The sequence below is a fragment of the Poecilia formosa genome, unplaced genomic scaffold (assembly GCF_000485575.1).
Source record: "Poecilia formosa unplaced genomic scaffold, Poecilia_formosa-5.1.2 Scaffold102, whole genome shotgun sequence".
NCBI lineage: Eukaryota > Metazoa > Chordata > Actinopteri > Cyprinodontiformes > Poeciliidae > Poecilia > Poecilia formosa.
In genome coordinates, this window is record NW_006800041.1 from 853,254 (window position 1) to 878,254 (window position 25,001).

The 25,001-nt window shown below is 37.3% G+C and overlaps 1 protein-coding gene across 5 annotated transcripts in view; it reads left to right on the plus strand.

Moving 5' to 3' along the window:
- The window catches only part of esrrga (estrogen-related receptor gamma a), a 263,653-nt gene that overhangs the window by 103,746 nt on the left and 134,906 nt on the right, over positions 1 to 25,001 (plus strand). The window contains exons 1-2 of one of the 5 annotated variants that reach the window (XM_016674825.1): positions 12,716 to 12,893; positions 16,257 to 16,309. Coding sequence is in view for 1 of the 5 variants with exons in the window: in XM_016674828.1 (XP_016530314.1) it covers positions 16,257 to 16,309 (53 nt within the window). In the remaining 4 variants the exon portion in view is untranslated. Of the gene's footprint in view, positions 1 to 12,715; positions 12,894 to 16,256; positions 16,310 to 25,001 lie in introns of those variants that run through there. The other 4 variants (XM_016674823.1, XM_016674827.1, XM_016674824.1 and 1 more) reach the window with 4 other exon arrangements.

Below are 25,001 nucleotides of genomic sequence, written 5' to 3' on the forward strand. Positions count from 1 at the left end.
GAATTCATGTTTGTTTCAAAGTCATCATGTCTGTTCCCGTGGTTCTCTTGTACCAACATGCTAATCAGCTTTTTTTCCTGTATTCTCTTGTAGCTAACTGAGAACAAATTATCTCCAGAATAATGTATGCAATGGGTTTTACTGCTAAATACAGACAAGCTAGTTGTCTGTTTCTGTTTCAACAAGCAGCTCAATTGTAGCGTATAAAACAGAACTAACTAAAGGTTTTACTGGACACATTTTTTCCTTCTTTTTTTGTTAAATTTTTCTATATTTACTTTTTGTTCCTGCATATAATTGCCCACATTCTTTATATTGATGGAATCGTTTATTTTCTTTTCATCTGTCATGTTTCTGGTCTGTAATTTGAGTTAACTATTCCAATAGCTTCTTGTTTTATTATGAGTTTCCTCCAGTGTAGCTTTGTTGCAATTCTTAGCTTAAACCACCTTTGAATTGAGAGTCAGATTTTTTTAATATAAAAGGGGGACGAGCTGAAGTAACACGAGTTTGCTGCTGAGAGACTGAACATTTCATGGTTCCTGGCTGATGAAGCCTCCTTACTCACAGCTACAGCCCCACATTAGAGCCAAGTCAAATAAATAATAAGTTATGAGTTAATGAGTCTCAAACTTATCTTAAGCTAATTATATTATCATCCAGCAGCCTAGCAGTGCAACGCTTTGATATCAACCAATTATTAGAGCTAAACTTTCTCTATAATCGTTCTGCAAGAGGAAAAGTACAAAATAAGGTCTTCATATTTGTATTTATTTTTCATTATTTTTTTTAACCGTCTGATGTAATCATGTTAAAGTAATGGTAACACAAAATCGATTACGTATTCTACTTGTAGTTCTCGTACTTGTGTTACAGAAAAATAACACTTTTCTGTATTTTATTTTATTTCTTGGTTAGTATTTACAGTGATTTGGGTGGGCCGCCTATGTTTTCCATGTAGACGTTCATCCCCAAAGTTACAATCAAAATGTGTCTTTCAAAATATTTAATGGATTAATGATTTAAAAAAAAAACGCATAAAAAACACTGTCTAAATTGAAACTGAAATATTTAAAGCAAGCAGGCCATAGTGTTTAAAACTGGCATTTTCCCTATCTGCTTTGAAATATTCTGGCCCTTCTGCAAATTTTGTTAGACCATTGTTTGTGTGGGTCTTTGTGTCCATAAGCTGTGTCTGTCTTCATTAATTTAAGTGTATGCCATCTGGAAACTCATCTGAGGTTGCCAGGGTTTTCTTAGCTAAAATACAGAGCACCTATGCTGCCACGCGTGTACACACAGTGACGAATGTATGCGACTGGCAAACTTTTTCTTTAATATAAAAAATGCTAATTTAGCAATAGACTATTAAGCTAAAATGTAATAAGTTTTCCTGCTTCCTGGTTGAGTAGTTGTTGTTCCTTCACGTGTCATTTTTTTTGTTTTGTTTTGAGTGATTCATATTTTTCTGACTTATTCAGTTAGTTCAAACATATCTCTTCCAGATTTTCAAGATTAATATACTTAACACATTTTAAATCACTTCTTCTGTCTTTGTACCGACCACTGTGACTACACTGGGCAAACCTATTTTAAAAAATATTTATTTTTATACTTTCAACAAATTTCTAACATTATTCCAGTGATTTTTCAGCTTAGCTGGAATCATGCAGTCCATAATGGAGCAGACAACACGTGTAATTCCACAACGATGCAAATTTATACAATCATATTTTACATCATCGTGTCACGCCTTCATCACCCCTTTTTTGCAGTTTTGACAGACAAGTGAAACATGAGTTAGGAGACTCACTTAATGCATGTTGCATGAATAAACAATGAACACAGACTTAATTACATAAATTGTTTCTCCATGCTCTTGTTGATGGTTTGTCCATGTGCTTGTCACATGTTACATGTAGAATTACAGCAGAGTGGAAGTATCTAATAAATATGCCAGGATGAGAGCAACAAATCAGCTCTAACCTCAGATTTATATCTAGATTTGGCATAATGCTGACACCCACTCTTCCAGACAGAATGCAACTGAATATTTCAAGCTAAATAAAATCACAAACAAGTGTTTTTTTTTTCCCTACTTTGTTTCATCTTTGACTTTCCTTTCTTCGTGCCCCTTATCAAACTTTAGCATAAGTATTAGTACGTCTCCCTCTCATGAAAGTCTCTTTCTCTTGTCCTCTTTTTAGAGTAGGAATCATCCAGCACATCTCTTTTAGATATTAGTTTATGGGCCATGACATGAGCTATGAATGAGAAACAATGAGAAGGACCTGAGAGCATTAATCACAGAGCAACACAAGGTAATAGACGGTTATCAATCCCCTTACTCTCTGTGATTAAGAGGAGAGAGAGAAATTAGGTGAGAGAAAAAAGTATTCAGAAGTGAAAAGTGGTTGAAAGAAAACACGAGAACTGCTGTAACCATGCATACATAAATGCAAACTGAACGTGAGAATCTCAGTTTGGCTGCATCCTTTTCTGTGTGGAGTCTGTAACTTTGGTCAGAATAATTTCTCAACACCTGCCACACAAAAAACACAGCAGCACACTGATAGTTCTCCATTATACTGTACATCATTACAGCAAATGTGCTTGGAGAATATCGGCTACCTGCCTCATCTTAAGTGACTTCATCCAGCTCACACATTTATGCTTTGACCCCACAGAGGATCTGAAACACATCAGGCTTTGATTTCATCACAAAAGCAACGGCCATCCTGCCTGATTTGTAACAACATGCCAAGTCACTTGGATGCAATTTGTTGACTTACTATTAAAATTGAATGTCATCCATTTGTTTTCCAGGAGAGTAAAAAAAAAGTATTTTTTTTGTGTCAGGTCTACAATATTTTTTACAATCTTTAAAATATTTTGTGACTTTTTTTTAACTGACACTGCTGTGCATAGAATCATACATAAATTAAATTTGTTGTTAAATATTTTTTGGCACCTGAGCTTTACACCTTTCTGTGTTTTTGTGAAGCTGAGAATTTCCTGGACTGTTTTTGAACATTTTGGTGGCACAACTAAATCATCTAATCACTCACATTAATCAAAATATTACAATTGATTTAGTTTTTATATAAAAAATAAATAAATTAATTAAATCCATCAGTGGAAATAAACAGACTTGGTGTGTGAGTGGAGGTTCTCTAGTGCTGAAAGGTTGGATACAGGGACATGTGTTCAGAGAGCTGTCGTGGGGTTTTAGAAGCTGTTTGCTTTAATCTCTTTTCTTTTCCATTTTCTCTTCTCGGTGCTTCTCTCTCCTTCCCCTGATTTGCTCAAGGAATTCCGATGAAGTGATTAGATTGATAGTTGCAAAAGAGAAAGAAGGAAGGGGAGGAGTGGACAAAAATGAATAAATTAGCATATCACAAACACCTCACGCATTGTCAACCCTGGAAAATAAAATCCCCAAGCCACCGAAGCCCCTGCCGCAGTGCTGAAGAGCCTGGGAGAAATGGGTGTGTTTGAAACCCCAGCTGGCAGGATGAAGACATTCAAACCCTGAGCTGGAGACAAAGTAAAAGTGAGGCTTTCTGAGGCAGAGAGATGGCGTGTTTAGTGTCTGCAATAGGTGGCAGCAAAGATACAGTCCTCTGCATCTTTGCCTACAGTGTTGCTCTGAGCTGAGTGAATATTTAATAATCTCTATTTGTTAAAGGGGGGAAAAAATACTGAGAAGTAATTCTTGTTTTAAATGTTGTACAAACCCACGTTAACAAATGTGAAGTAGAGAAAGTATCTCATAGACACAATTAAACAGCGTTTTGTCTCTCAGGATTCCTCTTTTTAGTAGAAACACTATATCACCAACGGAATAATTTAGTACTGAAAAAAATTACTTGTAAAAAGAAAATCCAGCTCACCTTTAAAAAGAAAATCCATATTTTTGTAAGAGCAGTATCCTCCTTTCTTGTTAAAAATGGATTACAGTCCATTTTTCTAATATAAACTATTTGTATGAAGATTTTTTTTCCCCAAATTCCCACTGTATTATTAGTTGTATTCATTTCCTTCATATGTTATATATGACATTCTATGAGCAGTGACTTTAGTTAAGATTTGAGTTTTGTAAAGAAAAAAAAAGCCCCAAAAGATAAATAGTTGGACAACATAGTCGCTCACTTTGTTGCCTCATTAAATGCTTCATGTTATGTAGCATTCAGCAATGAACAAAGAGGAACACTAAAGATTAAAAAAAATAAACTCCACTGACTGACATGGTGGCACTACATGAAACTTTGCTGGAGGAAATATACGTAAAATTTAAAGTAGTCCTTTGTTCATCATCATCATCCACAAAAGAATTTAAAAGTCAGCCTTTTTTAGACATTAAGAGATTAAACTTTGTATCAAAGTAATGGCTGAACTTTCATTCCTATTTAAAATTCTCATAGTCGCTCAAGTCCAGCAGCTTCAATGAATCATGTACTGCCGTCACTTGAAGTTCTTTCTCCGAACTGATGTTCACTGTATTTGTCCCGTAATCCACTTGACCCAACCATGGACGCCGTTCTTGCCCAGTGATTTTGTTATTGATTTTACGCTAACTTTAAAGAAAGCGTAGTTGTAGTAACGTGTGGTCAGCAGTGCCCTCAATGCTGGTCTTGGCCTTTTTGAGACCTCCTAGACGTGTCATCACTGCACTCTTGGAGTAAATTTGACAGGCTGGTCACTTGTGGGGAGGGATACCACTGTTCCAGGATCACTCCATTTTTGGATAAAAGCTTTTTTACCCTGGTCTGGAATTCTGTAGCCTTACAAATTACTTTTCAACCGATAACAGACTTCATTTCTCACCTGTTCCTAAAACTTACTTTGATCATGGAATAAAGTTTTGCTTTTTGAGCTCAATTAGCCTCCATAGCTCAGGCGAAAATCATGCATAGTGAAATTGAATTAAAAATGTGGCAAATCACAGTCAATGCATCCCTTATCAGAGGAAAAGTTACTTTTTCCACACCAGGTCATGTTTATTAAGCTTTTATCCCTTAATAAACTAAATCAACACTTCAAAATAGTTTTTTTTTTTGTGTGTGTTTGCTTGAGTTATCGTTCTCAGATATGGATGTTTGTTTGATTTGAGGCTGTTGTGACGAGGTAAAAACAGATGAGATTCTTGAGGTTACCCCACTGCAAAGCTTTTCAGGGAACTGCTAATAAGTTTAACTCTCCTTTAGCAATCTGCAGGCAAGAGGAAGTACAGGTTGCTTGTTGTTCAAAGAGCTAACACAGACACACGGGCAAAACATTTTTAAACACACTTTGTTCGAAAGCCTTTTTTTAGGTTTGGACAGCAGGAGGTGGCAGTAGAAGCTGGAGTGGTAGCACATGCACAAGTTGCACATGCTAATAGCTGAGGTTTGAACAGCAAACTGGGCCTGAGGCCTTTCTGCTGTGATGCAACAATGCCAAGCCATAACAACATTGTGCGACTGTTGTTTTATAGTTTGCTTAAAAATGACTGCACTAGTTCTTATTAAGTCGACGTTCAGCTTTCTCGCTGCCGTCTCAAAAAGGCCACAAACATGCTTCAGTTATTCATTACAGAATCAAATACTAATCTTTTTGATAGCAGTTGAGTTGAATGCAAATGGAAATCATTTTAATCTTTTGTTTTTTATCATTGTCAATTTTTCCATCAATGTGAAGGCTCACTGGTGAGGACACAATGCAAATGGGGTGCCATATCTGAGGACAACGTTTGTTAGACGTACTGAAAGTAATTTCTATGCAGCTTTTGTAAAACAGGCTGTTTTTCTGATAAGTCATGAAAATGTGCCAATTCTGCATCCAATCCGGTATCTGAGGCCAGAATCCCACCGGCAGGGCAAAGGAAAACCCTGTGCACAATGAGCTAATGAAATCAAACATGCGGTGCAGTTTTGCATGTTAATGCTGGCAGTGGGTGTCAATAGCATTTAAAGATGTCAGCAGGTGGATAGCGAGATGGATGGCCCTCTGCCTGCCTTTCACTTCCCACCCCAAGGAAGTTAAACAGCATCTGCCTTAAATAGAAAACTTCAATATCTATTTAGAAAAAGGGAAGGAAGAGTGTTAGGGAAATGTAGGCGGGAGAGCTGGACGAGAGAGCAACACAAAGGGGCAGAAAAGAATCAAGACAAAGAAGGAGGGAAAAGAGAGAGTTAAAATAAGGCAATAACTCCCCGACCTCAAGTGCACATTGACGCCGTTGTCATTTGTTAATCAATAGAAGTACTGTGCCGGCTATACATTTAATAGCATGAGAGATTGGCAAACCTGCAGCAAAATTAAGGGAAGACTAAGAGCGCAGTCTGCTTTCCATTCTGTCAATTTACAGCCTTGATGAATACAGCAGTGATAACAGACACATGACTTTCAATGCCGCAGTTAAACTTTGTGGCTTCATATTTGTTTACACATCTTTATTACTAGTAATTTGTACTTTTTAAAACTTTTTTTTTTTTTTGCTGCTTGTAAGGGGTCAGGTTTTGTTTGCGCACGCTCAGTTTGTACTTCAAAGCAACAAACAATGCGAAACGTCGGCGCAAGTATTTTATTAAGACGAATCGAATGATGGAGACATAAAAAACAAAAATCACAACTAAACTTGAATAAATTCAAACATCAAAACAACATAAGAAAGCCACTATTTTTGAAGAAACGTCATTAAAAACTGGATGAAGTGCTCTTGACTGTCTCCAAATGTCTCCGTGTGTGTGTGTGTGTGTGCGTGTATATGTGTGTGTTTCTATGTGTAACTTGCCCCATTATGCTTCTTCTTCATTAATAACGGTGATGCCTTTTAATTTCTTTTGCCGGGCCTAAATTAAATGTGTCACCCTTTAGAATGAATGGTCTAGTCTGGATCTCACATGTCCTCTCTACCCCTCTCTTTCTCTGTCTGTTGCTGCCATATTTACACAAACAGTCTGGCGCAAAGGGAATAATTTACAGGATAAATAAAGCATTGCTCCAATTAGTTATAAGTCAAATAAATTAGTCATAAATTTAATCCACTCAATTTTATGGCTTTGGGATTCATGATCCGTGTAGCTGCAGAAATATATGTTCATCATGAACTTTATCTTGATATTAGGAAGGTAAAGGCAACGAGATGCACGGTAATCAATGGTGTGATAGTATATCTACTGAATGCCCCTTCTTCACCAAGTATTCTTGCTCCAAATAAATGTAAAGTTAATAAATCAAGCATGGCATGTGCTGGTTAATTTATGGGCTCTTTTACATCAGCATCTATGAAGATGAAATCATAATAAGATGACAGGAAGATACAGCTAGCCACATTTACCCTGCATAGTGAAATTTAAATAAATAAATATTTTTTTTTATTTTTATCATTCAACAACATTATAAAAAAAAGGCTTTATTAGAATGAAATGTGGCACAACATGTTTAATTTAAACAAGGAAAAGTGAGAATAATGAGCAAGAATAATTAATGTAAACAGCAACAGGTAATAACAAAAATTACATATAACCCGAAATGTTTATATCATTAATAAACACCAAGAGTAGACAAATTACTGCCAACTTTGTAGAAATCGATACTATATTATATTTATATTTATAGTTATATTCAGAAACCATCTCATATCCGTCTCGTTTATATTGATTAGTCTTATATTTATTGAAAAATCAATCTGATAGAGGAGTCATTTTTATCAGTGAGCCAATCACACGTCACAGCAAAGAGGAGATTCTGTCGTCATTACAAATGTGTTTATTTTAAGAATCAACAATTAAATACTTCAAATTAAACCGAATGAGGATTTCACAATTCAAAATGTCTCTCTTTCTCTCAAGTTTTAAAGAAATGGACATCCGTTTAAGTTAGAGCGGCATGGGAATGTTCAGCTGCAGTTTTAAGAGAAGGACAAAAGAATTCAAATAAGAAACTTTGAGTCCGTCGGTTTCTCGCTCAGGATCGTCGCCATGTCAGTGCCGACTTTGTGTGTCAAATAGCCGCTGACTTTCTCTGAGCCAGGACCAGCTTACGGTTCTGCTCTGGGATCCATCGGCTTGGTTCTCTCTGTGACTGTGAGCCTCAGTTCCAAAAGCAGATCTGTCGAAGCGGGGAGGTTGCACTGAGGCTGGATCAGATTGTTGAATCTCAGAAATTCTTCATGTGGGATTGTTGCAATGGAATTTTTTCCAGGTCCAAAATGAAATTTTCAGAGTATAGTTCTCTCAAAGTTTTATTAGACAAAGAAAGAAAACATTACTTTCAAGATTTTTTTTTTCTTTTCACAGAAGTAGACTAATTAGTGAAAGCATACAGAAAGCTGGTAAAAATCCTGAAAGATAATTTATTATCTTTGAATATCTAATTGCTCAAAGGAGAGAGCTCTAAGCAAAAGAAGGCGTATTTACAAAACATTATGACTACGTCGTGCACGGTGAAGGATATTATTCAGGTTTATTTGACTCGTGTGACCTCTAAAGGATCGATGGAAGACCGCGTCTTTTATTGTGAAAGATTCAAACTTACTTTTATAATCTCTGTACCTCACAAAACTTGTAGTAGTTGGCCCACTTTTTTGCACCTTTTCTTTTCAGGAGAATTAATTTCTCTCTCTTCCGCTCTGTCTCCGTTTCTTTCTCAAGCCATGACAGGTGTGATAACTTTGTCCTTCTATTTTTCTTGTTTCCCTGCTCGCCTCCTACTGATGGTCGTACCTCACCTCTCTCCCTCTTTCCACTTCACCCTCCTGCTCTCTCACTCCAGTTCTGCTCCCCCTGTGCTTGTTGTGTCTCCTGGGCCCTGACCTCCCGCTGTAACCCCACGGAGCCACAATGACTTTGGTGCACAATACAGTCTGCTCGGTAGAAGTCAGTGCAGAGGCTGCAGATATGAGCTGCAAACTTTTTCTCTCTTGTCAGCATAAAAGTGTGTGTGGGGTGAATATATCCTGTTGCATGCAAGTCCTCCTTCTCCCTCAGAGTGTGTGTGCGTGCGTTGGTGTGTGTGCACGCACGTATATGGTGGATCCTGTTGCATGGTAGTCCTCTATCAGTGTCTGCCTCCTGATCCAATTGATTGTTCTGGGTAAATTAGGACTGAGCGCTGGTGATGGGGACAGGAGTGAGTTACACACTTCACCCCGTCCTTGTCCTCCACCCTGTTTCCCTTTTTTCTCTCTGTGTACCTCTATATTCTTATTGTTTCCAGATGTATGTATTCAAACATTTGCTTATTTACTTATTTCTTCTGTAACTTAACATTCTGTCTGCTCTGCATGCTCCACCTTTCATTATCTTCTGTCAACCTGGTCTGCTTCTTCAGAGCAGATTGTTGAAGAAGCAGCTTAATTATTTGCACGACACAAATACAGAGTTTATTCAAGTTGGGGGCACAACAGTTGTTAAAAATAAGATGTGTAATTAAGTAGGGGTCTATGAAACTAGTTTTTAACTTTAGCACTTTTTCTTTCTTATGTAATCTCAAGATGACTTGACTTGAGAGCCACTGTAATAAAATCAAATAGCTGAATTAAAGTTTTGTGACTGTAAATCAAGGCTAAAAACCCACCTTAAATTCCTAGCAACTAGAAAATTGATCAATATAGTTGAGGTATATTTACCTGCTGATTTTGATGGATTTTGACCAAATGTAATGTTTATTGTTTCATACAGTAATTGGTTGCTGCATTTTGTTTTATGTAAACCACTTTAAACTGCCTGTTGCTGGAATGTGCTAAACAAATGAGCTTTATTTCACTCTGGACAGAAAGAAGAATGTATAAATTCGTTGAACAATGAGATTTAGACCATGTCAGTAACACAAAATACTTTTTTGCAAGTAATCTAATCTAACTTTTTTTTTTTCATGTTATGAGCAATTCTAATTGTTGGAACAAAACCATTAATTTATTTTCAATATACAATAAGCGAGGCAAATAAACATTTAAATGTAAAGACAGAGTGATTGGACATGACCATTATAAAAATGATAAATCCCTATGCAACGACAGCAGCTACATATTCTTACCTAAATGGAATAGAAAAGGCCTCCCTCTTTTAGCTTATTGCTCTGCTTTCACTACTTTTTGACATTTATAACCCCTAGGGAACATGTACTGGAATACATGTGCATCCAGTTTTGTGCAAGTTGTGTGACTCCACAGCATGTGAGTTATAAAAACCCGACGTGTTGGTGATCAATTTTTACTTTGGAGGAAAACATACACACTGTGCACAAAATCATTCAATGTATGTTGAAGTGTGTTTAAGGCTTTCTCAGTTTCTCATTTCTTACTTTAGTCTGATTTGTTGTATAAACATTAAAGAAAAGTGAAATGTATAAAACTGTAGAAGAATAGCAGAACCAAGACCATTTGAAAGTATAAAAAGCAACCAAGGCAGTGCTCACTCCTTAACTAAAACTAACCTGATTGATCCCCATGTGTGAAAAGCCACAGCTGATGCATTGCATTTCCATTGCAAATCAATTGCTCCTTCTTCATCAGTGCATTAGTAACGTGGCTTTCCCGGAGCCTTGGTGCATCACACTCCTAGATCAAACACAACTAATGACGGTTTCAGTAATAGCATTGGCATTTTCAGTGTGTGTAAAAAAAAAAAAAAAATCATGTCCGTGAGTAAGACAAGTTGATGATCTACCTGGGAGGCTATACCATGTGTTACAGTAGACATGGATGTTCTGGGTTCGATTCCTGTTCTTGGGTCTTTGCCTCTCTCCTTTTCCCTATTTACTGTACAATAAAGGCCACTAGAGTCTAAAAAAAGAAAAATTGAAAAATAAAGAATATAAACAATCTCTCTCACCGACCCCAGTATCTTAACTATCCACAGGAGAGCGCTCTTCTGGACTGTGGTGTCAGATGTTTGTACAGCGGCTCCGTCTCTCCAGTACGGGTCACTGCACCCGTGGTATTTCTCCTCTCTTTCGTTTTCCTTTTCCTGATGCTTCTATCATTTGGCCACATCAATTACAACAGCTGTCCTCTGCTGCTTATTAATGACCACAACGTTTGGTTACTTTACTGTCTTATCTGTTTTTGTGTTTGGACGTCCCACAGAATCTCAACATCACTCTGTTTATTTGCTCTCGTCATCATACGAGTTAGGTAGCTGCTTCTAATGGTCTCACTTAAGTCCAACACTAGATGATGATATCAGACAGGACCAGAACCCCCTTTACCTGCATCGAAGCCCGACACCCTCCCAGCTGACCTTACCAGTGGCCTGATACAACTGTTGATACTGTATAAAATTAGGGGGGAGAACATATTTATGACTCCATATGAAACTCCTATACAAAAACAAGTTTTGGTAAATTACATATTTCATGACCACATGACAGTGAGGATATTTGGTCGATTTTGTTTCATGACAGTAGTTGTAAAAGAGTTTTTTTGTGCTCAGCTCTCAACACAACATTTTGCTTGGTGCTATTTATTTTCCCCTTTTTGCCATAATCTGCTCTGCTGCATATCAAACCATCATGTACCAATTCAAGTGCAGCCTATGTATGTACAATTTATTTTTAGTCCAGAAATTACCGTCATTCTGATTTGTGGCACAGGCACCAGATTGTGTGGCTGGAAAACAAATCCCCTGTCATCCGTCCACCTCCATACTTGACGAGGTGTTTAAGATTCTAGATTAGATTTATTTATTTTCCATAAAGAGGATAATGCACGTTAATCAACATGAATACCATGGTTGCTAGCAACATTGACATTGCTGCTTATATTGTCTTCCTTTTTTGTCTTTGCCATTCACCCATCATTAGATTAAATGCACTTAACCTAAATGTTTATCAGGTTTTTTTTTCTTTCACCATTTTAACACTTTATCAACATTTGGTGAATAAAAGTGGTTTACTCCATTTGGCCTGACTGTTGTTTCTCTGAGGTGTTCTCACTTAAACTCAAGACTTGGAAAAAAATCTGATGTTTTCCTATTATGATATTATGCAAGATATTGGATGCAAACTGTAGAACTGAGTGTGCTTTTTTTCTGTATCATGATTCTGTGCACATAATTTCCTTATTAAACACAGTCCTTCTCCGTAAACTGCTGAATGGGTAACTCTGTCAAAAAAGCAGCAAGCGCGTGTAGTTGGGAAACTGGACCCCCTGCTCCATAAATAGATGTTTGTTTCTGCTTTCTGGTTTTGTTTCTTTCTGGATCTGTCCCACTGGGACCATTTTTCTGAAAAGACAGCTACAGTTAAGGTAATTCTTTTTTGGCTTTCTCTCCACATTTCACCACCAAGTGATCAAGCGATCACTCTACATTTGTTATTCCCTTCGTAGTCCTTAATCTAATGTATGTGCTAATTTTTCTTAGCATTTCCAGATTTTATTATTTTTCTGTATTTAGCTGTTGTGAATCCTTTGTGCTTTTATTTTCTTTTCTTTTTACAGCTGACTTAAAACATCTGTTTTACTTGTGTTTTTCTTCAGCAGCTGGACCCAAACCGGTGACCTGAAGTGGCACATTAGTTTGGTCTGTTTGCTCAACACTTCTCTCTCTCTCTCTCCTGTCCTCTTTCTCTCGCTTCCTCCTTCTTGTACTGTCCAGCACTTGGAAAAAAAAAAAAAAAAAAGCGAGGTCTGCTTCATGGCAGAGTATGAGCTGTGCTTCTCAGCTGCAGACGAAAAGTAGAGTAGAGCTGAGAGAGAGAAAGGGAGAGAGGAAAAAGGAATGAAAAAGGATAAGAGGGAAAAGGCAGCAACACACTTATATCTGCTGTCCTGCAAACAAGAGGCAAATGAGAGATTGTGGGAGTCAGGGAGAGTGTGCCAGAGTAAGAAGAGAGAGAGAAAAAGAGGATCTCAGAAAGCTGTGTCCTTGAGAACTGCATCACAACTCTTTGAAGAGAGCCTGGAGAAGGTGTGAGTACCCTGCATCTCAGTGGGACATGTGTGTTTCCCGTGCTTCATGAACGTTAAAGCACAGTAGTGTGTGTCTGTGTGTGGAGGAGGGTGGCGGAGGGGGTCGTGTGTGTGTGTGTACACACACGTGTGTAAAACATGCTGTTTGTACGCTGACCTGCCAAGCTCAGAGTGAAGCGGGTTTGGCTGCCGATCTTCTGCTATTGTCTGCCTGCCTAAGTGTTGCTGACAGGGGATTATGGCAAATACAAAACACCGTATGGACTAAAGAAAGACGGAGCCAAACTTCACAGACACGTGCATGCATGCATGAAGCTCCATGTTGAGAGCTTGGTTTGACTGCTTTTTGTAGTGTGTGTGTGTGTGTGTGTGTGTGCGTGTGCGTGTGCGTGTGTGTGTGTGAGAGAGACATAGAATCAGTTTTAGCATGGTTACGTGTCTGGTCTATTTTTATTACAAAATATTCTTCTTGAATTCTCTAACTTATTTTGCTAGGGTTGAAAAAAATAACTATTGCTGTTTTTCTTAAAAGCAGTATTGGACCACCTGTCTGCCAAAACAACCTGCATTATCTTTCAAATGTATCCATTCCCCACTAACCTCTGTTTATTTGGGGAAGTGGGAGGGAGCAACAGAATTGACAACTAAAAATCCAAAAAAGTTGACAATAACTACATGTGAGGCTCTTTTTGTCAATGTTTCTATGAACTTTGTACTCATCGCTCATTTTTGACCATACTTTTTTGCATGACAGCTGAGGCTCAGCCAAATTAGACAAACAAACTTACTTGGACATTAATTCTAAAGTTTTGGACATATAGATCTCTAGCTAGTAGACTTAGTCTTCGATGTAGGTCTGGGATTTGACTGAGCAATTCTAATGCATGTGCTCTTATCTCAACCAGCGAAATGTTTCCCCAGTTGCATGTTTGTTTTTCTGCTGAAAAGTGAACATTTCCCCAGTCAAGATGCAAAATGTTAAACTTTGGTCTCATCTGGTCACTTTCTGAATACTCTACTCACAAAAAGTTAGGGATGTTTGGCTTTTGGGCAGCATGGTGATTGCATTTCTATGCAATCTCCGTTCATCTTGCTCCATCTTGGATTTGCCCCAGTAAGGTATTTCATTCTGGCCAATCAGAAAACAGAGCGAGGATTTGTGAATGACAACGTCAAGTTTCTGCACTGTTTTTGAGTTGAAGTCTGCCATGGCTGTAGTTGAGGAAGTGAACAAAACTCTTCAGTTCCAGTTGGGCCACGTTTCCAGATACTGAGCAATTAAAGTTGGAACAAGACAAATTTGAAGACATTTTATTGCTTTAATTGAAAAGTTTTGAGAACGTCACAATAAGTTCACCTGTAAAGGTTATAGTGCATTTTAGGTTCATCCTAGAATTTTACCTGGAAGCTGATAAGTGATGGTTTCACACTTTGCTGCTTTTTTCCTTCACATATTTCCTTCTTTTTTTAATCTATGTAACATTTCTGTCTTATTTCAGTTACAGCCTTAACCAAGCTAAAAACAAACAGAAAGAAACTTTGTTTTTTAGTAAAAGTGATATAAGTCCTGAATCTACTATTTCTTTTTCTTACGTGATCATTTCTAATATCCACAACTTTTTTTCCTTTTTTTTTTAAGTCACATTATTATTTTGCAGGCAGGTATACAAAAAGTTAAGAGTTCAATGAATTTGGTGGGACGACACGGCAGATTTGGAAGAAGTTTGATACAGTATGCATCTATAAATTACTCTTAGCTTTTCAATTTTAGGCAATGAAAGCACATGCATACGTTGGTTCTTTAAAGTTATTGTATCAGGATAAATAAAAATGTTAAGGCATATTGTATATTTAAAAAAGATTTCAGTGTGGTGGTTCTTTTTCCTATCAGCCAGTTCCAGCTGAAGAATGTAACACTCGTGTTTGGCTTGAACAAAGGAACAATTGTTTAAAAGTTAAATATTTTACAGGTCATACCTTAAAAACTGATTTCCATGTCATTTTCTGTAATAGAAAAGTAGCATTGTGATCCTACACAAGCGGTAAGCATGCGGTTTGGAGGTTGTGTGTCTGAACTCCGAGGTCTCGGGATCAGAGCCAAATGGTGTGACCCATTGAACTATTTGTAACTAATCATAGGCCACAAGCCACGCAGCATGCAAATAGAGCCCAGTTGGGTTACACTCATCAAAATATAATGAGAGTCAACATGTCACTCATGTTTCTGAGGACAGTGTTGAAATGAATGTCATCGCTGAAGACCTGTGCCATTTCTGTTGCATTAGACATGATGACTTTGGTTGGTGCTGTGGGTAAAAAAAAGGAAAGGAAAGCTTGCCTCTCCCTTGGATTGGGCCTTAATGTACCAGATATCCTAATCTATAAATGCTCTGGTAGTATCATGCCTTAGGAATCATATCTAGTATCATCTAGTGTGTTTGATCATTTGTAACAGGACAAGTGTGACCACTGATCATTCTTTCCAGAATGTATTTGGATATGAAATTAAAGCATCTGTAAAACATGCGTCGCATACCAAAAGATATATTTTCTTTCTTGTGACAGAGTTACAACCAGATTTAACTTGAGTCATGTTCCCAGTCAACTCTGTCAAGTTGTATCATGACTTACATTTCATGCTTTTCTTCCTCTTAAGGAAACTCCACTGAAACTTTATTTAGCATTTTATTTGCAGTGCATCATGGAAAGTATTCACAGCTCTTCACGTTTTCAACATTTTGTCATCAACCTTATCCCAAATTGTATTAATTTAATCTCTTTACTCAGTCATCAGACCAGAGCAGTTTGCTTTTTTCATGACGGAGACCACTGAGCTCATTGGGACCTTCAAAGTGACAGAAAACTTTCTGCACCGTTCCCCGGACTTGTGTCTGAAGACAATTCTTTTGATTTCTTGTGTGTTGTTTGGACTATATTTTTAAATACTTAGACTTTAGAAACTATCTCCAGGAACAACATATTAAATGACTAGCACAAATTAAAGTTGCAAGTTACTATTGTGGTTAATTGCACGCGTTTGTGTATAGTAGTAATGCGTTTCTGAATGGTGCAATATGTTTTAGTCTGCTCTAGCCAACCGATTGAGGTCAGCCGTTCAATAATTAAAGCATGTCACTGGTTAGTGCACGAGTTGGGTCAGAGGGACGAACTGATGTCTGATCACAGTGACAGAAGTCATGGCGCCTCTGAAAAGACTCGAAAATAAGGAATATGGCGATAAGACACACAGCTGAAGACGTGAAGCGACAAAGATGTAAAGTTTTAAGACTGTTTGCTACGTGGCTTCACGTGAGAAAACTGCTTTAGCTACAGCACGTGTCTCTTCTTTCTTTGATTTCAGTATCTCAGGAGTGAGGACAGCTTGCAGCAGACACCCGACAACAAGAATATCAGGTAAGAGGAGTAGTGCTACCAGCACTTCTTAGAGAAAATTACCAAACAATTGTGAGATCAGGGTCGGTACCAGGAACTGTATCTTTTTACTCACAGATATTGTGTATCTGTCAGTTTGCATGGTTAACCAAAGACTGCAAGGCCAAATTTAAGAAATAATATTTATAAAACTGTAAAGTGAATAGAGAATAGGACTGCAGTTTCCACCACATGATTAATAAGCATTTGGTTGACATATATGGAAAAGAGTAAAGCTACCCTGCAAGTTAAGCTCTGTTTCAGCAAAAACTGGCTACATCTTTAATTAGCAACATATATAAAATATGCTAGGCAAACTTAATATCTTTCATGAGAAGTAAATTAAATTCTATTATTAGGTTAATGCACTGGTGCAGCATAAGCTTCTTTAAGGGACTGCACTGTTTAAAACAGCTTTTCTGCATATTGTAGCTGCAATTTTAACATGCGGCCATTCAGTCAGTCCCAAAAAAACTTATTAGCTCAGTTTTGTATCATACAATGTTCCAAGATGCTAATTGTGTCGCCACTGACTGTGAAGGTTCTTAACTGATCAAAGAGTTATTAAAATAATACAGTCTAGTGGTGCTACCACTGAACAACGAGCTCATCTATGGAAATGTGTGGAACAGTTTTGCGGGACATGTAGAGAAATCATGGCTGCTACTTTGTGTCCTAAAACAGTGAAGTATTAGTTGTCAACCTTGTATTAATGTTTTGGTTCCTCTTGTACACATGCCAGTTACCTTGAATAAATACATTTTGAAATATTTTGAAATATCTTTTACTGTACACTTGCAATTTTTGATAGTTCTATTTTTTTTAATAGAAAATCAGATTGACTTACATGGCAGTTGTAATTTAGACCAAACCTGATTTGAACTTCAGGTAATCTGGTCACCTTTCCAGGTGATTTGGGTTTCTACTAAGACTCCGCAGCAGTTTCCACCTGGCAGACGGCTTAGATTCACACAGATGCAAACCGCACAAAGAAAAACACACTACTTACACTGACTCCATGTAGCTCAGAGAACACACTTCAAAATACTTTTGTTAGCTTTGAACCAAAAAAATATTAAAAGCTTCCAGACCACTCGGTTTTTCTGGTTCAAGTCTGCTCTGCATTCCCAGAATCAGAACCAAACATGGAGAAGCAAAATTACGTTTTTATGCACCACAAATCTGGAGCAAAGATCCAGAAAACTACTAAAATGCTGAAACACTGATTTATTTATAATCAAGGCTTAAAACCCTTTTGTTTATAGTTGCTTTTTCTCTTTATCTTGCCACAGCAATGTATTTATTTTTTGTTCTGTTTTTGTCATGTGAAGCCCTTTAAATTGGCTGTACAAATCAACTTGACTTGACTTTAACATAGATGTGTAACTGCAGACTTGAGGCCTTTTCAGATGCTTCACAGCTGCACTCTTTAGACCTAAACGATGTCACTGAGTCACCAAATCATGAGCAACAATATTTTAAAAAGGAAATGAATTATTCTGCAACTGTTGCAGACAGTCTTTTTATGTTATTAAGGATTTACATATCGTTACTGTTGTAGCCTTTTGGTCTTCTTCTTTAGTGGTGGTGGCTTAAAAACCAAAGTCATTTAAAAATGTATTTTACCACATTTATTCCTTTAGTATTCTTTTTTTCCACCACTCTCTTTTCGATCAGTTCACTTCAGGTCTGGCATTTCTTTATGGTGAAATTCAACCTGTTTGGGTTTTTTTTTTTTTTCGTCTTCATCTTGAGATTGTAAATTGTTGAGCTGGTGGTTGTCTGCTCTGTAGAAGGTTTCTGTATTCACTGTTAATCCTTTTTATGCTTCTCCCAGCCAGAGGCCCCTGTGAGATCCTGTAGATTTAGCCTGAGGTTGATCTCATGATTAGTATTCAGCTGTCAGAATATGTCAGTCAACTTTTGGAGGCTCCTTTCAGTCCTAACACTCCCACCGTCCATTCTCTTACAAATTGCATGAATTCATGGCATTGTAGCATGTAGATATGTGTGAAAATGTGTGTACATGCTTCAAGGTGTGTGGCTGTGTGGTGCAGCATTGCGTGCATTAATGTTGACGCACATCCACCCCCCGACCCACCCTCCATTTCCCAGGAGTTTGCCCTCCATCATATTAAATGACATGAAAAGAGCCGAAGACGGATATATGCATGAATTAATTGGCTTGAATAGAACTGTTTAGAAGTTTAATCCGCAGGGATTAATGGAAGCAGCCCTCTCTGGATTTAAGCCGCTGTGCATTTTCAGCAGCGGATTGTTTTATTTCAGTTTGTCCCCCTCATTCTCATATGCTGCCACCTTTAGTTCTTAGTCAATGAGCCACAAAAAAGCTGTTAAGTGCAGGATTAACCAAGAAGAAGACCAGAGGGGTTATTTGCCTCTATATATATATATATATATATATATATTATATATATATATGCAATAACTCAATATATGAGTGGGCGACCTGTCCAGGGTGACCCCTCCTCTCGCCCAAACGTTAGCTGGAGATAGACACCAGCAACCCTCCTGACCCCATTAGGGACAAGACAATTATTGTGAGTGGGATTGATTTAACAAGCTTCTAAACTGATATTTTTGCTCAAATTTTAAGAGCTAAAATCTAAAATCTCAGTTAAAATATAATCGATTATATTTAAGCTCAAACCTCAATGACTCCTTTACCTCTGAAAACTCAGTTACTTTGTAAAAATTAACCCAAAAAAGTACAATTAAAAAATAAAGGTCCAATCTTTTTTATTACTCATACTTACATTTCTTAAGTGTGTGAGAAATATTGCTGAAAATGTCCCAATAGGCTGACCGTAGCACCTGTGTGATGATTAAAAAACTGCCTTTAAACATTAGGAAATAACTTTATGGCATAAAAAAGGAGGATCTGACAAAGAATGGACTGAAATGAAAACTGTTTGTACCGGGGTAGTAATTATTGAACATTAAAGTTAAATTTGTATTTTCTGGTAATCTCACCTTTTCCTTTAAAACTTTTAATTATTAAAGGTCCTTCCAAAGATGGTTATTTCAAATTAGTTTTAGCTACAAACATTACATCTGATTGTTTTGAAACACTTTCCAGCTATCTGTTCTTATCAACTAAACTACAAATGAAAATGAAAAAAAAAAAACAGAATGTCAGAAGTGAAGAGCGAGAAACAACTGAGGTAACCAACATATAATGGAGCAAAAATAATCTATTGTGTTTAAAACCTAGTTATGTGAAACTTAAAATCACTTTCTATTCACCCTGTTATTTTGCTTGTAAATTCCTTTATCACTTCAGTTTGTCTTAGATTTTATTTTCCTTTCTCGATATCAGATCCTACTCTTTTGTCTTCTTTTTCAGTTTAAAGGTGTACTTATTCTGCTTTTTCCTTCTCTTTTTCCTCTTTATTCCTTCATTTATTTGCTGTAAACTGTGAGTCTATGAGATACTGAACAGATCGATGCCTATAGATTGGCTCATTGGAAGCCATTAGTTATGGGTTTTTATAAAGCTAGTCATTACTGTGCTTAATCTTGCAGAAAATTAAATTTAGAGTTGTGTACAGTGTTTTGGTTAAAAGTTGTTGATGTTTTTTTTTTCTCATTCTCCTACCAGCTGCTATTTTTTCACTGTTTTGCATTTAAAGCTGTGTGTGCGCCTCCTTGTCTGATGGGTGGGTGTTTGTGTGTGAAATGCATTTTAGTGCCTCTGTCAATAAGCCGCCAAGCTTCCTGGTCATGCCAAAAAAACCCTCAAGAAAACTGCCCATACAACAACATGGCTTGGCCACAGTGCTGCATACGTTTTCCATTTTCTTCCCCTGGGGTTGGCAAATTTCTCCATTGTTGGAGCTTTTATATTCAATATATCCAATGGTTTTAATAACTTGGAAAGTGATGAGAGGGTGTCATTTTTTTTTCTTCCTGACACTTTGCTTTTGTTGTTCAAAGTGCATGATGGCTCCATCCAGGTCCGGTTTCAATTTCCAGAATTAGTCATGAAGTCCTGGGCAACATTCAACCTCTTTATCCCCTCCGACTTGCCAAATATCCCCTCCCTATTTCCATTACTTCTTCCCATCAATCCCAGGCCTCTACCTCTTTCTGTCCTGCTGTTCAAGCTTTCCGTTCTTTGAGCCCTCTTTTTTCCCCCAGCATTTCTTGTCATCCTCAGTCCAAAGTACGCACCTTCTTCACTTCCTCATACTCCTTTCCAACTGTCTTTACCTAAGCCTCTCAACATCTTTTCACTTTGCCCTGGTTCTTTCTTCATCCCCAGTTCTCTTGTCTGCACATAGTCTTCTTTTGTCCCAAAGCCTTCCCCCAACACACACCCACGTCTTCTATAACTAAACAATGGGTGCCTTGAGCACTGAAAGATCAGTTCCCATCCCAGCCCAACCCCACCGGCTCTGCCCACCGTCCTCCTCCTCCTCCACCCCATGATGATATGCAGAGTAGGGCAAGCAGGCTCCTTTTGTTTAGCTTAGCGCAAATGAAAATTGCTAATCAATTTTTACCCGCTCTTATTTCATGGCATGTAGTTCCTGCCCCTCCCCTGCCAGCTGTCATTGTGTGGTTGTTGTGCAGGGCTGAAAGCTTCATTAGCAGGAGGACAGCATATTTTGCCCCTTAGCACTGTATTCACAGAATTACTAAAGATAGGACATCACCCGGTGTGAGTCATTGCATTTGTGAAAATAGACATTTTCTTGTGTCTCATAATATTCTTTTTTTCATTTCTTAATAAAACTGGGGAATTTTAATTTAGGGGGACTTTAGCATAATTCTATCAAAGCCTTGTTTTATTTAGAGCCAAATAATGCAAGGATTTCTAATGAAAGGTCAGTTTTTATGGAAGTTTTACTTCTACATTACAGCTGGCCCATATTACCTTCTACCATTTATGGTTTGATACAAGGAATCTATCAGCTAATCAAAGTTTGAGAGGAACATTTTAAGGTTTTGCAGCTCTTAAAGAGTTAAATGGCAGTTATTACGTCGGAAGGAGTAGGAGCTTCTTAAAGAGACAGAGGGCAAATTTCTTATGTTTGATTTATGCCTGAAAAATACTTAATTCTGACACTTTAAAAAAAATGGTCACATAATGAAAATGTAAACCCCTTGTTTATAGTAACATTGCTTTTTGGGAAGACTGTTTCTATTTCCATTCTTTCAATTTTGAAAGAAATGTCTACATTTTCAACACTATGTTTTTCCCAGTTCATGTCTGTCTTTCATTTAAATACCAGTATACTCCTATGGGATTCCTTTGTACGATTCTCCAGACTTTGCATAACAAAAATATTTTTCATCTTTTGCAATCTCTCCATAAGCTAGTGGTGAATCTAAAAGCTGCACTATGTAACTTTATTTTTATTTATTTATTTTTTTTTTTTTTGCATGTTTGTTAAAACTTTTACTTGACGTTGTAATATGAGACACATAATCTGAAAAAATCCTGTGGTCCTACTGCCATCTGTAAAACTACACCACGACGAAGGTCTTAACACTGTCAGTCACACTCGTGTATGAACTTCAGCTCTGCTAATGGAAGAGAAACAAATTTCTATTAAAGGAAAACTTTTTATTTGCTATCATCAGTGGCCATGCAAACTAGCGTGCACATTCACAACAGGCTCTGTTGTGGGGAAGGAGCTGTAGCATAGTGGGAGGGTGTGAGCAGCGCATACATTTTTTTTTTTATGACCTTCTCAACCCTTATTTCCCTTCTGCTTCTTGATCCATATACAGTTTGGACAGTAGTTTTTCCATCTCCTGCTATTATTAACCCAAGCATCTATTTGTCACCTGTCTTCTGGGTGTATAGTTCCCTCTTGGTTGCTATTATTAACACCAGTGATTATAAATATATTGATGTGTGCCAACCAGGGATGAGAACACTTGAGTGGCTTAGTTTAATCAGACTTCCTTGTAAATGTCTCTGTCACTCAAAGCATAATAACTGGTGGCGTGTAGCCGTGTGTGAGCAGTAATTCAAGGCACTGGTGGTCACTTGTGACTTTTTCCTAAAGAGTATCATGTGCCAGCCTTAGTTATTTTGTTGAAACTAGATCATCCTGGCCAATCACATGGATTACTATGCACTTGCAGCATTTAATGGAACATCACAATGGGGATGTTTTATATGGAGTCATTCTAAAATATAGCTCAGATGTTCTGAAAGATATTTTATATTTACACGCCTTCTCTGTGTTTTGATTTGACATTTGGATAAAATGGCATCACTCCACAAGGATGACTTTTTTCTTCTTTACCCATGAACACTCACAACTGTTCTCTTTAGTAGGAATGGTGCAAGATATGTTTGTCGTTTTAGGAGCTTTATTTTGTTTGTTTTGTTTTTTTCTTGACTGCCTGACTTTAAAACTAATAGAAAAACAATAGTTTTTTATGTTCAAACTGTACAATTATAATTTTTCATAAAACTTAAATTAGTTTTGTGAAAGAGCTGTCAGTGATGCTTTCCAGCTGAGCAATGTCTCACAGAAACTTCAGTTTTATTACGTTTCCTTTCGGTCGTGGTTTTTGTTTGCTAGGTCACAGAAGGCTGAGATCTGAGAATGATGTCACACTCGGGGTGGTCATTTTCATTTTGAAAGTCGAAAAACTATTGGGAACTGTTTTAATGCTAACTACAATTATCTATGTAGGTCAATAACACAATTTCCTCCATTTTCTGTATTTCAGATGTGAAAGAAACAAGTTCATGAATATTGTTGTTTAATGCAATATAAACAGAAGTGCAAAGGTGGACAGAGTTTTGCACCATTATTGATATTAAACACATCCTGGCTAAGAGAATCCCAGCCTTTCAGTAGAGAGTTTCACCTTTATCCTCTTTTTCAGTACCATAATGTGTTATATATATATATATATATATATATATATATATATATAAAATACAGCATCCAGGGCTTTGTAAATGTCACAGGTTCCTCTAAGCTAATCCCCAAAAGTCTCTGATGTTTCATTTTTCTTTTGTTGAAGTTTTCTCTTTACTTTTGACTTGGTAGGAAACAAAATCAGTCACACTTAAGAAAATGACATCACTGAACAGAGCCTAGACCCTTTTGGAACCATTATTTCAAAGTTCTGCTCTAAAAAACTTTAAGTCCTAAAACTGAGATCTGTAGACTACTGAATAGGTTAATTTAATGTGAAAAATAATATACAATCTAGTTACAGCTGATTATGCAGTTGAAACCTTAATTTCATGAATTCTCAGACACAGTCAGTTAGAGATAAATGGAACACACCTGGTAGTTACCTGCTGTCAATACTTGAGATTCCTTTAAAAACCCTAATAACTCCCTTAATATCTCAATATGTTGGAATATGTGCTGTGGAAATCACCTTGGCACTACAGTACAGTTAATATCTACAGTTTTCCTTATCTCTGCTTTTGGGGTTACAGCCAATCAGCCACAAGGAAAATTACTTGTGCTTTTAGATTGACTGCTTCAGAAACTGCAATCTAAAAGCGGTTGGATTGGAACCAATCCGAGAGCCAGTTAAGTGTCAAGTAGCATTGTGGTTTATTTCAGCTTCCCAAACTGCATTTTCCTTTAAATATTACAATGGGCTCCATGAAGAAGCGTGCAAATAAGCAAATTTTCCATTAATAATTTGGAGCTACATTGCACAGAAAAACCTGAATAGGAATACGTAAATCCATGAATACTGACCTGTGAGTTGGTGGGGGTTCATTATAAACCTTTTTGCTATATTAGTAGTAATGATGGCTCTTAAAAGTGTGGGCAGGAGGCTGTTACTGCAGTGTAACATCAAGAAAACATACAATTATGATTTTTTTTTTTTTTTACTTTTGTGTGCGTGTGGCTATTGTCAGCCCAGCACCTTTCATCCAGTGAGTATGCATGTTTTAGTTGAACCAGGAGAGAGAGGGAGAAAAAAAGAGAGAGAGAGAGAGAGAGAGAGAGCATTTGTTTTGAGTGTAGTGGAAAAGCTGGAAGAGTTGCTAATCCACGTGGTTGGCCGAGCAGAAAGGCCATTCATATTTATAGCTGACTGACTCACATTCTGTCAAACAGATGTCCAATACTCAGAGCAGAACCAAGAATAACCCTTGAATGAGACTGAAATAGGGCTTTAAAGAGAAACTCATATCAGAGCTGTATTTGGTGCTGCTGAGTCACTATTCAGTGGACCAAAAGAACAAGAGGAGGGAAATTTACACCTGAATTCAAATATCGTGTGTCATCTGGCAGCCAGGACAAATTGCTGAGTCATTCAGTTACTTAAGTACAATCCCTCTTGGATTAGGAATGAATGTGTGGAGAATGATGATTGTAATTGGTTATTTATAAGATTAAGATTTTTGCACTAACGCCAGCAAAAATAGGTAAAATGTTTAAAACCTGTCCTTTTGCCAACAACAGGACAAAAGGAGTCCTGTCATTGGCATTCTTCTTTCCTGTGAATGTTCTATGTAAATTAAAAAAATATATAATGAATGCATTTACAAATAATCATTATGCTTCAAGATGACCAAAACCAGTCTGTCCAATGTTTAAAATGACAAATGGGGTCTCTCAATATACACAACGAAAGCAGTGTAAAAAGAAATAAATTTCCTTACTTAAATAGTCATATGTCTTGCAGCTGACTAAAGTCAATAATAGCT